General features: G+C 37.0%; 1 protein-coding gene and 1 non-coding gene across 7 annotated transcripts in view; one reads left to right on the top strand and one right to left on the bottom strand.

The window, feature by feature from the left end:
* The window catches only part of RFC3 (replication factor C subunit 3), a 147,246-nt gene extending 134,716 nt beyond the window's left edge, over positions 1-12,530 (bottom strand). For all 6 annotated transcript variants that reach the window (XM_054665179.2, XM_016925164.4, XM_063792042.1 and 3 more), the window contains exons 1-5: positions 12,165-12,530; positions 9,184-9,321; positions 6,466-6,533; positions 4,564-4,661; positions 429-610 (exon numbers count right to left, since the gene is read on the bottom strand). In XM_054665179.2, coding sequence (XP_054521154.1) covers positions 429-610; positions 4,564-4,661; positions 6,466-6,533; positions 9,184-9,321; positions 12,165-12,251 — 573 coding nt within the window. In that variant the 5' untranslated portion in view covers positions 12,252-12,530. The remainder of the gene's footprint in view (positions 1-428; positions 611-4,563; positions 4,662-6,465; positions 6,534-9,183; positions 9,322-12,164) is intronic.
* Positions 806-916, top strand: LOC112205313 (U5 spliceosomal RNA). The gene has a single exon (XR_002939208.1). It is a non-coding gene; the product is annotated as a U5 spliceosomal RNA (small nuclear RNA).
* Positions 12,531-14,823: the final 2,293 nt, after the last annotated feature.

Genomic DNA, 14,823 nt, shown 5'->3' with positions numbered 1-14,823 from the left:
AATGTATCTATGTATATATATTCATATTAATGTTATTTCATACTAACTTTAATTCCCTTCCTAGGGACTAGGTATTCCCACATCATCTCTTTGCAAAATCTATTTCCTCAATATTCCAGCCTCCTGTTATAGCCAACTAAATCAGCTTGAGAAAGAAGACAGTAAATAACTAGCCCTTACCTAGTTTAGTAGAATTCGTAATACCTACTTGTTCAAAGTAAAGATGGTTTAAAGGGAAAAACACTTTCTACATATTGGCATCGGGTATTTACAACTATACGCTTTGGTTTGTTCATATATTAATGCTTTGCATCCAGGTCTGTAGATGTTCTTGAATTACTGATACGATTCCCTTCTTTTACAACAAGCATACAGTATTCAGAGAATCTGAACTGATTTATTTTTCAGAAAAGTGTAACTTGACCTACATCTTCAATGCTGGGAGCAGGCACACGAACCGCCAAGCACCTACTACGAATAGGCGGGATCACTTTAGATGTAGAATTGCAGCACAAGATCAATCTGCAGGTAGACATATATTTTTCCATGGTTCTTCGCAAGGCATGCTGAGCATCTTTGGTGAGTTTGTCAACTTCTGTCAATAATACCACTGAGTGAAAGAGAAACAAAACAAACTTTAACTTGAGTTCACTCAAACTTTAACTTGTCTCTTTCTTCCTTCTCATTATCCAGGATGAAATCCTAAATAATAAGCCTGATATACTACTCTTCCCATTGGCAAAGATAAATTAAAGTTATAAGTATGGTAAAATTACTTTATTTTTTATTTTAAAATGCTACAATCATACTCCAGTTTCTCTTCAGATCATATAAATATTTCGCCTTTTACTAAACACCTCTATAGAGAGGAACAGCTCTGAGTTTTTAATATTGTGAGACCTTGCGTTGGCAGGGCTAGTGAAAAAAAAAAAGAATCTATAATCAAACAAGACCAAGAAACACTAGGCTAAATGAAGTTAAAAGGTCACTTTGTAGTAGAAATCATTGCAACCTTTATTATTTATATGCGCTAAAATTTACCAAGACAAGGAAGTACTGTGCTGCATTTCCCCAAAATAACTTTACTCAGCAGCACATTTCTGTGGTACACCTTAATCTAAAATATTAAATTCCAAGGAATAGACTTTGGAAGACAGTGGTGCAAGAGATGTAGGCAACAAGGCATGAAGATATCTGGCCACCATAAAGTAAGATTCCATCTGGCCACAATCACAGATCAGCCTTAACATAGTTCAGGAATAATGTATACACAGAAACTGAATCCAGTATTGTATTTTTCATTATATTAACAAATTATTTCTAGAAGATGAACTGGCAGCATGTAGCATTTACATCTGCCCCATAAAAATATACAGAACTAAAGATTCCAAAACAAAGAACCCATGAACATTATACAGAAACCAGGCAACAAGCTTTACCCAAGAACCCCAAACATGAGCAAGTGAGAATAAGCAACTAAAACTGGAAAGGCCCACATAGTATCAGCAACGGTGTGGGAGGAAGATTTTGACAGACTTTATGACAGGAAAAGCTCAAAATCACCCACGGGAACATACTAGAAACCATGGTGGGGCCAATATGAAAGCAGCAGTTGGCCGGGCACAGTGGCTCATGCCTGTAATCTGCCTGTAATCCCAACATTTTGGGAGGCTGAGGAAGGCAGATCCCTTGAGCCCAAGAATTCAACACTAGCCTGGGCAACATAGCAAAACCCCATGTCTACAAAAATACAAAACATTGCTAGGCATGGTGGTGTGTGCCTGTAGTCCCAGGAGACTGAAGTGGGAGGATTACTTGAGCCCAGGAGGTCAAGGCTGCACTGCGGTCTGATGGCACCGCTGCACTCCAGCCTGTTGCCACACAGTGAGACACTGTCTCAAAGAAAGCAGCAGTCTTACCGAGGGGGGAGATTCGACAGAGCCCAATTTATGGGTGAGAGCAAGGGAACCCTGATGCAGTAAGGTTTGACAGAACAGCAGACTCTGAGAATACCAAAATGAAGCTCCCTTCTAAGACAGTGTTCCAGGTGGCTGTGGCGGGTGCAGTGGCTTGTGCCTGTAATCCCAGCACTGTGGGTAGCCGAGCTAGGAAGATGGCTTGAGGACAGGAGTTCGAGACTAAGACAGTGCTCCACAATGAGAAGAAATCCCAGACCAAATTGAGAACAGGTAAAAGAGAGACAAAGGAAAGAATCCCAATAAAGGTGACAGAAAATAAGATAGGGAATAGAGCTCAGAACACAAGGTCATTTATTTACTTTATTTTTTTATTTTATTTTTTTAGAGACAGGGTCTCACTCTGTCACCCAGGCGGGAGTGCAGTAGCTTGATCATGGCTCACTGCAATCCCAAACTCCTGGGTTCAAGCAATCTTCCCACCTCAGCTCCCAAGTAGCTAAGACTACAGGCATGAGCCTAATTTTTTTTTTCTTCCTTTGGCAAGATCGGGTCTTGTTGGTCTCAATTTCCTGGCCTTAAGTAAAGTGTCATATATTTTTTATCACTTTGTAAAAATAATACAAGAGGTAGCTGTAGAGCCCCAGACCAAAAAAAAAAACTCTCTGGCCTTCCTCTCCTTCCCTAAGTACAGGAAAAATCACTTTACTTTTAACAAAATGACCAACACAAAAGGATCATGGCCAAATTTCAACAGTTATGCAAGAAAGACGAGCAGAGGAGCAGAATAACATCTTTATGGATATGAAAGAGTCAAATTATTTCCTAAACTGTTACTTAATTCATAGTTATTGTTCTTTTTAAGTAACAGTAAGCTTCATGTAAGAATAGGTTAATTCAACTGTAATTGGGTGGTAAAATATTGTTCACATTTTTAATGACCCTACAACATTTCACTTTTAAAGGTTTGTAATTGTAATCAGGTATTATTAATTTTGATTAAAATTCTAAATTTCAACTAAATTTCTTATAATAACCGATGTTCAACATTTCTCTTATAATATTAATAACAGATTGAGGATAATGGCACAATATTTCCTATATTTACATACACATATCATTATTTTGTATAGTGATGTTTGAAACAGTGACTAAGCAGTACTTGGTAGGCAGAAAACAGCAAATTCAACATGACAAGTGATGTTTACTCTAGAAATGCAGAACAGTTTTGTTTTGCCTTTTTTTGGAGATATAGTCTCGCTCTGTCACCCTGGCTGGAGTACAGTAGTGCAATCACAGCTCACTGCAACCTTGAATTCCTGGGCTCAAGCAATCCTCCTGCTTCAGCCTCCCAAAGCACTGGGATTGCCAGCATAAGCCACTGTGCCTAGCAAAAGTTTTAATATTAGAAAATCCAGTAATATAACCTATGATATTAATGAACTAAAGAAAAATCATAAAAGCATATTCATGGATGAAAAAGAAGCATCAGACAATATTTAACACACATTTGTGTTAAAGACACTCAATAAAATAGGAACTTGAGAATATTTTCTTACCATGATCAAATACATATACCTCAGACCAAAATCCAGCAATTAATTATGGGGAAACACTAAGGCTTTACTTCCAGAGTCATGACATGGACATCTGCTACCTCTATTACTATTAACCACACTATTGGAGGGTTGGCCAACATAATTAGAGAAGAAAAAGTATTTAGAGCCATAAAAATTGGAAAAAGGAAAAACAATTTACAGATTACATGAATATACATCTAAAAATTCTCAAACTATCAAAATACAATTAAAAACAGTAAGAGAATTTAATAACATAGCAAGATATAAAAGTAGGATATGTTAGTAACTCACATATATAAAACATTCAGAAAATATAAGACTCCATATATAGTAGCAAAAAATAAATTCATAAATGTAAATTTATTTTGAAATATGGAGACTGAGGAAAGAAATCAGCTGAGAATATGTACAGCGAATTCACAAAACAATAAAAATGAGCAATAAAGGAAAAATTTATCACACTCACTAAAGAAGAACAAAACACTATCTTCTCCACTCAAACTGACAAAGATTAAAACAAATTATCCTCAGTGTTGGTAAATGTCACGGAGAAATGAGCACTCCCAAACACTGCTATTGGTAGTATAAATCTATACCCTCTTTCAGATAGAGAATTTGGCAAAATATATCAAAAGCATTAAATGATGGCATATTTACTATCACAAAATCTCACCAGTAAGAATGTATCCATATATATAGAAAAAATGCTTGGAAGGTAAAGTCTAAACTGTTATTAGTAGCTGTCTCTGGATGGTGGGAATATAGCTGATATTATTTTCTTTTTTATCTAAATATCTGATAATGAACATATGACTCGGTCATAAGAACAATTATTTTAAAATCATGTAATTTCTGATTTTAAATCACGTATTTTTATTCATCTTGTTCTAAAATATCAAATGGATGGCACAAATAATCCTCTTTCACATAAAATTCAATTCCATTAGACTATAAACTCCCATGAGCCCAGAGATCAGGCTTCTCTCCTGTTCACTTTCATAACTCAAAAAAAAGAGAGAGCACTAATGCTTGGCAGCTTCATAAAAAGAAGTCTTTTGATCACCTACCTTTAAAATCCCTTTGAGAGTTTGTTTCAAGTTGTTGTGATTGTGCCACTGTTTTCAACATCTCCTGAATGACTACTCGGTCACTATTTCCAGCATCACTACACAAAACAAAAATAATGGTATATAGTATGCCCTTAATATTGTTATTATAAGAAAAATGGTCAAGTTCTTAAGTGGTCAAAATTTTAATCAAAATTAATATCACTTAACTATAATTATAATCCCTTCAAAAGTAAAAAGTTTTAGGGTCATTGAAAATACTAACAATATTCCAATTGGATTAACATCACTGAAAACACTAAATATGTTGTTACATTAAGTTTACTGTTAACATAAAAAGAGCAACTACTAATAATTAGGTAACAGTTTAGCAAATACTTTGACACTTCTGTACCGACTATAGAAAATTAATACCTAATTATAGCTAATTTCTCAACTATCTATAATTGTTGAAAATACAAAAAGTAACTCTTTGAAACAGAAATTCAATCCCTAGTCCTCTTCCACATCCCCAAAATAGCAAAGATCTAAGAGAGAACAAACAAAGAGAAGTCTGCTCCCAGCACTAGAATGAAACTGATTCAGAGACTCAGTAAAGCGATGAGATAAGCAAATTGAGTTTAAGACACAAAGTCAAAACTCCGTAAACTGATGACTTATTATAGGTATTGAGCTGTCATTTACACCAATATTATTGCTTTGGCACTTCAGTCAAAGACCTCTCAAACCAAGAGAAGTCAATTTAGGCTGAATCAATGTTAATTTCAATCACCCCAAAAGCAATCGGCTTATTCTCCAATTGCTCATCTATGCTTCAGAAGAACTCACGATGAGAAAAACAGGTCAAAGCAGTTAACTTTATTTTCTCAAAGAGCCACTAAGTTTTCCCAAGTCACTACTATTATTATAGATCAATATACCTACAGTGTTGCTCTTACGATCATTTTCCTAGCCAAGAATCCAAAACATTCTCCATTTGTATCTGGAATTAACACTCCCTTTGTTTCTTTGATCAAACCCATTCCCAACAACCTTATTTCTCTTAGTTTTCTTTGAGATGCCTAGAGAAAATAATAAAACCTATCTGTTAGGGTTGTTTTAAGGATTAAATGTAATAATACAGGTAAAGCTTCTCACAAAGTGCCTGCTACTGAAAACAAGATACACATTAGCTTGTAATGCTATTCCTCCTGCTCCATTCGGTCTCCTCCCTCTCCCTGAAATGGATGTTCACTCTTGCCTCTGTGTCACTGCCCATGTTGAATATGACTGAAAATATCCTCAATTCTGTTCTCCTTTAAGAACTCATACAGCCCCACAGATCATAGCAGCTTACCCAATTTAGCTCCCAGAATCATTTCTACACCACTTAATACTTAATAGCTATTGCATGAATTTTCAACGCCTCTCCAACAAGTTCCTAATTCTTATTACTGCATGATATAGAGAATAAAAATATTGGTTGGTGAATTATTATAATACCTCTAATCAAGAAATTTAAACAAAGAGAGTGACAAAGAAAGATCTGGCAACCCAAAGTCAATTTCTGAAATATTTACTCCAAACACTGTAAACTTTTTAGACACACTGCTCATCAGTAATGAATGAGCCAACATAATTAACAAAAATTTACTGACAATACAATGTACTGTGTGTACATCAATGAGCTCCCTAGAGCTAGAAAAGGTAAATACATTGTTGAAATTATTTGACACAGAAGGCAAAACAGGAAGGGCTCTAGGATTCCCATTTCAAGCAGGGCAGCTCCACTTTAGTCTGTTTTATAAACTGTGCTTCCACACGTATCAATTTATTTCAAAAAAGGGTTTCAATCTTTTAAAAAAAGAAAGCCCAAAACCAATTTCTTTAAAAATACTTAATTTCTATATAGTAGTAACTTACCTAGGATTAACTTCAAGGTGGTAGTTACTTGCAATGGTGCTAATTTCAATTTTTTTTTTAGATGGAGTCTGTGGACAAAGAAAAAGATATTTTTAACATTTATTTATTGCCTATTTCCCCACTCTTTTGTATTTTCATTGGTTTTCCTTTTATTACACAAAGTAAAACTTGAGATAACCACCATTCATGTTTTAACTTTGTTAATCCCACTCTTTTCTCAATGTGCAGATAAACATGTTTTTATATAAATTGGGTCAATCACACATCCTGTTTCATTGTGACTACTTTTTTCTTTTCCTTATCTCCAGAAATCCCCAAACCAAATCTGTATACCATCTGAAACACAGATCATTGCAAACGATCTGTTCCTTTCAGTCTTTCCCATGTTAACACAAAAATAAACATACACAAATGTATTTTCATGGAGTGTCAATGTTTCTTGTAAAAAATAAAAATTAAAAAAAGGAAATCATACACGTCTCTGTGTTTTGCTTTTCCTACTTAATATATCTTGGCAATCCCTCTCAGACAACTGGCACAGTGTTATAGTCACACACCAACCTATGGCATGGTTGTTGCAAAGCTGGTCATACTGATGGACATTTTGTTTTCTGAACTCAAACAATTCCACAATTAATATCTTTGTACATATGTTGCATATACTGCTTTCATTTCTATGTAAGAGATTCCCAGTTTTCTGGATTGAAGGGAATGTGTTTTCTAACTTTAATATAATACATGTGTGTGTATGTGTGTATGTATTGACCAGTCTGCTTCATAAAACAGTTTAACAATTCACTTTTCCACTGGCAACACTCTTCCCCAACATTCCCCATCTACAGTAGGTTTTATCATGCCTTTCAATTTTTCAGTTTGGTGAGTATATAATAGACTCACACTGCTTGACTATCACAAAGGTCAAACATCCTTACATGTGTTTAATGCCTCTTATATTTTTCTCCTGTGACTATTTGTTACAGAAGAATCTATTTTTCAGTTTTCTACCAGATTGTCTTTCTGTTGCCAATTTGTAAAAATCTCTTATTTACACAGTCCTTTCAAATATTTTGTGACAATCTTCTTCTATTGATTTTATGTATAATTTCTGTCATAGCAATTTTTCAAATTCATATACCAGGTATCTACTTTTCTTCTATAGTTTCCATGTTTTCCTACAAAAGGTTTTATTGACCCAGGAGCAATTCATAGAGTCTAAAAAATTTTAATCGAAGATATTTAGTGTTTCATTTTAAGTCTTTAATTCATCTGGAATTTATCTCTATAAATTGTATGTCATAGGGACTCAACTTCATTTTCTCTGGATAGATAACTAGCTATGATGACACACTCTGCTGGCTTATCCTCTTCCACTGATTTGAAATAGCACCTCTATCACATTTCTAAGCTCTCTTTCCAGTTTCACTTGTCTAATTCTCTATTTTCATGCCAATATAATACTGTTTTATTTACAATAGACATACAATATGATTTACTATACGGTAACACAAGCCCTACTTCACTAATCTTTTTTCATAATTACTTTAGCTAGTCTCAGAAATGTACTGTTCCATATGGACGGACTTTAAGATCATTTCGTACAATTGTAACAACCACTTGAATTTTAATTAGAATTTCATAGAAATTTATAGTGTCACCTGGGGCAAACAGATAATTTAAAATATTAAGCCACCCATCTGGGAAGATGCTGCAACATTCCATTTGACTGGCTGTTTATTGTCCCTCTATAAGATATTAGTTTCTTCTGACACATCCACACCATTTTTGTTAAATTTGTCCCTATATATTTATACGAATTTCCACAACATACAACCAGCATCTCAAACTCAATGTATCTAAATATATGCTAATCAACACTAGCCTAAAACCCAGTTACCTTCCTGAAGATTCTGTTTATAGCACTACCATCCACACTCAGCATATGATTTTTTCAATGCCTAATATGTAAAGACATTTTACCAGAAGATATGAAGGATATGAAAATGAATATATGTTCTCGACATACAGTCAAAACAAATACAATCTTTTCAAAGTAAAAGATGTATAAACTACTACAACCAAAGCAAAACAAAATAAGTACTATTAAAAGTACAAACTACAAGTTGTAGAAGAAAAGTTAATTCTAATGGGGTATGAAAAGGAAGGATACATTTCAGCTAGATCTTAAACATCATCCATAATGGAAGAGCCTAAGAATGTGCTACATGGTATGAAGCTGGACATCTTGGCAAGGGCAAGATCACAGGAAGCCTCTCAACTTCCCAGAGTTGCAGGCCTCCTTTCCCAGTCAGTCAGTTGCCCACTCTTTACCAAGTCACTTGATACCATGTTTAACATTTTTCTCAAAATCATTCTCTTTCTTTCCATCCCCACTACTGCTCTCAGAAAAATGAAGTCTGGAAACCTGAGTTCTAATTTCAGCTAAGACATTGTCTTATTAGGTAATCTGAAATTAATCTCACCCTCTACATTTTACCCCAAACCCTCTGTTGCTCTTATTTCCTATCTAACATAAATGGCTTTGCTCTGGTTATAATAGATCCATAATCAGTAGCTCTCAAATCCTGTGCCCCAAGACTACCTGTGGAATTCTTATTTAAATCATACCTCAGGAAGCAACTGAGTTGGGGGGACATATATGACCAAGACTGAAAGTCTCCGCTATAAATTACTTTCAGGGCCTCAAAGTGAAATGCTTACTGTGATGGTCTGATGTTCAATTCTCAATTTTTCCACTCCAACACCATAAAGTTCACGTAGAATACACATAATTCTTGTCTTTTTTCCAGCACCTGATGGTCCATACACTAACAGATGAGGAAAGTCACCACACTGCACCTGAAAAAAAAGAACAAGGCATTTTTCCCTAGTCAAACTGAACTGCTCTAGGTAGAACCAAACTACTTTTTAAGTAACAAATATTTTATGTGTCTACCCATGAAACTCCCAGTTCATGAGTAGATACACCCAATTTTTTATATATGTGTAAAACTTGGAGTTTCATGGGTAGATACACAAAATATTGTGTATCTTTTATATATACATATATGCTGAAATGTTTACTATTCGCCTGACACTAATTTTCTATAACTTATATACGTGACAGCACATGCAAGATACAAAACTAAATGCTAGAAAGCGGGAACTCCCAAACCTGACTATCAGAATCTCCTAGAAAACTTTTTAAAATAAAGGACTGACTGATGAACAGACCCTATCATCCATGAGATTAGGATTCTGTAACTCTGAGATTCAGGCCTTTCTTACTTCGGACTATTAGAAACAGTCCCCGTGATAACAATTCAGTGCATTTGGTTTCTTTGGGAGGTTACTTGTGAGATAAAGGAAAACTTCATAGGAGAGTGGGGATGCGAAACAGGGAAAGGAAGGCAGCCAGTAAGAGTGTGTTGTCAAGTTGAATGGCTCTAGGTATCTGTGTTTGATCCTGCTAGGGAAACTCTCAAAGCCAACATAAACACCCACCAGAGTGTTAACCCACCCAAAGGGTGGGGAAGCTGCCGTATGATTATCTCTGATGAGTTCTTTCTTGAAGCCTGCTTAGAAAAGTGGATGGGGGAAAAGAAAGAGCATTAATTCCAGGCATTTCAAATCTGCTATGGATGTCACAGAGAGAAAAGCCCTCAGGCAAAGTACAGATGTACAAAGTTAGAAGTCAGAAGTCAGTCTGTGTGCACTTAAAAGCAAGAGGACTGGGTAGGGTACTAACAGTATCTGCTGATGATGAGTTTTGCAAAAGCTTTTCGGGTGTTTCTGATGATCAGTTTGGTTTGGGAACCAGTGCTATGAAGGCTATAAAGATGAGTGGGTGACAGACCTTAGCCTCAGGAGCATAAAATCTTGTAAGGTGAAGTTCTGTAAATAACCATTATTGAAAAAATGGAATACGTATCTTAAGCACTTATTGCAATGAATTTTAATACTTTGTAAACTCATCCATCTCTGTCACTAAAATGTCTCAAGGAAAAGAACTATTCAATCTAATATACTGCCTGGAAAATGGCAGGTGTCCCACAGACACTTACTGCCTTGTTTTTTAAACTTCAATCTAATCAAAAATAAGGGTTATGCTTTAAATGTTTCATAGTTTGATTAAGCTGCAAATAAAAGAGTAAACAGGTGAACATTTCTTAAAAGCAAATTTAACACATAAGACCATTATATTAAATTCATGTCCAAAATATACATTCCAAATTCTGTACAACAAAATGTGGCCACAGAAAATAAAATGTATCACTAGGAAAACTGAAGACAAAGCTATTGATGGAAAATGTAATTTGTCTATAAATGATGGATACTGCAGTAATCAATTTATTTTAAATTAGTATACATGCAGTATCAATAAAGAGACCAAAAAAAAACCTTCAATGTCACAACACTATCAACTAGTCTAATGATTTTTACGTGTACAATCTTTTCTTATTATTTCTTATTTTTAAGACGCACTTAATTAAATAGTATCTGTAAATCTAAGAAAGGTCGGAAGAGAAAACCAGGGTATTGGGCAAAAACGTTTCCATCAGCATCATATATTAATTTGAGGTCCTTAAAAGGAGTGGATAAATGTCTTCCACAGACACTTTATTCTCCTAAAGATCCTTCTTTACTCTCTACTCCCTGGAAGATTCAGTTCGTTCTCACAGAATATTGCCATTGGGCACTTTTATCAACTACAACAGACAAAGAGGCATCAGGATAGAGGGGAGAGGATCTTTCACAAAGCTCTAATCTCAGCCACGCACGGTGGCTCACGCCTGTAATCTCAGGACTTTGGGAGGCCGAGGCAGGCGGATCACCTGAGGTCAGGAGTTCGAGACCAGCCTGGCCAACGTGGTGAAACCCCGTCTCTACTAAAAAATACAAAAATTAGCCGTGCGTGGTGGCAGGCGCCTGTAATCCCAGCTACTCGGGAGGCTGAGGCAGGAGAATCGCTTGAACCCGTGAGGCGGAGATTGCAGTGAGCCGAGACCGCGCCATTGCATTCCAGCCTGGGCGACAACAGCTAAACTCCGTCTCAAAAAAAAAAAAAAAAAAAAAAAAAAAAAAACTAATCTCAGGAACGTCCTAATACAATTTATTTGAGAATCAGAAATGATCTTTGGAGTAAATACATATTTACAACACTTTACTTGTAAATGACAATGACATCGAGAAATCTTAAGCCAGCTAGAAAGTAAATCACATGGTGTCATCTCCGCTCAAAATGCTCCAACGGCTTCTCGTCTTATTCTGAGACTGACTGGGTCTGCACCCCAACTCCATCCCAACACATACACCCATCTCCGATTACCCTTCCCGCTGGTTCACCACTATCGGCTACGCCGGCCTCCTGAGGTTCTTAGAACATGCCGTGCACATCCCTGCCCGGGAATTTTGCACTTGCTGTCCCCTCTTACCTGTTCCACTCTTTGCTCGGATTTCTGTATTTATGACTTTTCAATTTCCTTCAAGTCTCGGCTCAGATGCCACTTCTCAGTGGAGCTTTTCTTGTTTAAAAATACAAGCCAGCCTCCCACACCTCTTCCCCCTTCCCTGTGTTATTTTTCTCCATAGCACTTATCACCTTCCAATGCGGGCGGGAGAAGCACTGCTCCTCAGGGGGGCGCGAAACCCCGAGCTGGGGGGCCTCCCCTCTCCCACGCTCCCGGCCCCCGCAGACTCACCAGGTTCCGCAGCTGGGCCGCCTGCTCCTTGTGATAGTCCAGCCGTCCCAAGGAGCAGGGCCGATACTTGTCCACCCAGAGGCTCATGGCAGCTCGAGTTCCCGGGGGCCTACGCTTGAAAATCCCGCGCGAGCGCGCGTCCTCCCCACAGCACAGAGACAAGTTTTCCCGCGAGCTCCAAATCTCGTGACGTCACTACCGGTCGCGGCCGCGTAAAGGATTTTGGACGGAAAAGCTACGGGGGCCGTATGCAGACAAAATCAGCTGCCGCGTCGATGCCCTCTGGTTCTGAAGTTCACTGCTTTATTTATTTTCTCTTTGTTCGCACCGTGTATTATGTTCTAGAAATTATCAAGCGGAATTGAAAATGTGGTTCTGACCCTTTTGGCGTCACATCCGGATACCTCAGAGAAGACCGTTCCTTTCATTTATTCATTCTTTCATTAACTTAATTCATTAAACAAAAATTTACTAAATATCTGCTGGGTGTGGAACTCTGTCCTCGGCACTAGAATATATACATCTCAGGGTTTCACTCACTTGGCAGGTACCCAATAAAGCTTCATTGGATAAATCGCTTGAAAATGTCTGATCTTCATTATCCTTTGTTACCTCTATTCCTCAATATTCTTATTGGATTAGAAACAAAAGAATCAAGAGCATGGAAAAACTACCGAAATGTGGTCTGTAGGGGAGAAGACATGAGGTTAATATGCATTCTAAGTCTAGAATATTTGAAAGCCCTCCAATTAAAATGTGCAGAAGCATCTGAACCCCTCAGAAAAATATTCTGCATGTGAAGCTGATATGCAACTTTTGAAGTTCTCTTCAAATAGTGCCTCTCAAAATGCACTTTACTCATTGTACATAATATTAATTCCTTATTTAATTTATGCTTTTATTTTATGTATTATTAAGAACCCTAAGTCCTGCCATTTGATTGCAAGGTCTTACAGGCAGGAAATGATTTCCAAATATACTTAATAACCTTTCACCAAGGTGCCTCTTACTCATTTGTTAATCAATAATTTATCATGCTCTTCTATGAATCTTCATATTACATGAATTACTCCTGCAGGTAAGGTATTATCCACACCACCAAGTATAAGATTTAATCCCTGTTCTCGAGAAACTTTCTATAATAAGCCTGGAAGGCTTCTGCCTCAGGGCCTTTGCAATTACTGTTTCCTCTTCCTGGACTATGTTTCTCCAGTCAGCAGAGTTGGGTCCCTCATTTCCTTCAGGATGTTGGCTCAAGTATTATCTCCTCACTGAGGCTTCCCTGACCACCCTATTTAATATTGCAAAAAAGCTTCATCTTCTTTATGCTTCTCTCCTTTGGAATTGAAATGGAGGAAGTGTTTGAAATGAGAAGGTAAAGGAAATCAGAAGCAGGGATACTGAATTGTGGTCTATGTGTATATCATAATCATAATGAATGATAATGGAAATAAGTACTGAAAGGAAGAAAGAGAAGAACCAAGTGCTAGAATGATCAATAATTTGGCAAGAGTGACCACAGGCATGACAGACAACTTCAATAAGGAGCAGTGGTTGATGGTCTCTACCATGAAGACATGTCTCTACCATTGAAGCACATGAAGACATGTGCTTCAATATTGTTGGGGGTTCTGAGGAAGGAGAAATAGTGTGGTGACCCAGGAAGTCCAGTTAAATTTGAATTTCAGAAGCTTTTTCATATGTCTATGGCAAAATTTATTACAAATGATTTTTTTTCTCGTATAAGTATGTCCCTGGCAATATTTGAAATTGTAATAAATATTGCCAGGGACATACTTATACGAGAAAAAAAATCAGCCTTTATCTGAAATTCAAATGTAACCAGTGCCCTGTATTTTATCTAGCAATTTTACTCCAGACTCTTGGATATATAGGATATGAGAAATTGCTACAGAGGAAGTAAAGTCCTCGGGGTTGGTAAACTACAGCTGCAATCACTTTAATGTTTAATGACTCTGGCCCTCAGGTATCTTAGCTCTTTTTTTTTTTCTTGAGATGGAGTCCCACTCTGTCGCCCAGGCTGGAGTGCAGTGATGCGATCTCGGCTCACTGCAACCTCCGCCTCCTGGGTTCAAGCGATCCTCCCACCTCAGCCTCCCAAGTAGCTAGGGTTACAGTTGTGCACCACCACGCCCAGCTAATTTTTTGTATTTTTAGTAGAGACAGGGTTTTACCATATTGACCAGGCTGGTCTCGAACTCCTGAGCTCAGGCAAGCCAGCTGCCTCGGCCTCCCAAAGTGCTGGGATTACGTAGCGAGCCACCACGCCCGGCAATCATATAGTAATTGTAAGTTTAATTTTTTGAGTAACTGCCATACCGTTTTCCACAGCGGCTGCACCACTTTACATTCCCATGAGCAATGCAAAAAGATTCCAATTTCTCCACATCTTCACCAACCAACAACCTTTTTAAATTTTAGTCATTCTGGCAGGTTTACAGAGAAATCTCATTATGATTTTAATTTCCCTAATGATAAATGATGTTGAGCATCTTATTAATTATTAGAATATTCTTTTGTAAAGTGACTATTCAAATATTTTGCCTATTTTTATTAGATTGTCTTTTTTTATTAATTTCTTTCCTTTTCATGCATGTATTTTAAATATCTTTTTCCTACATGTGGCTTGGCTTTAATC

The sequence above is a fragment of the Pan troglodytes genome, chromosome 14 (genome assembly GCF_028858775.2).
Source record: "Pan troglodytes isolate AG18354 chromosome 14, NHGRI_mPanTro3-v2.0_pri, whole genome shotgun sequence".
In the NCBI taxonomy this organism is placed as follows: domain Eukaryota; kingdom Metazoa; phylum Chordata; class Mammalia; order Primates; family Hominidae; genus Pan; species Pan troglodytes.
This window is presented reverse-complemented; position numbering and strand designations above follow the sequence as displayed.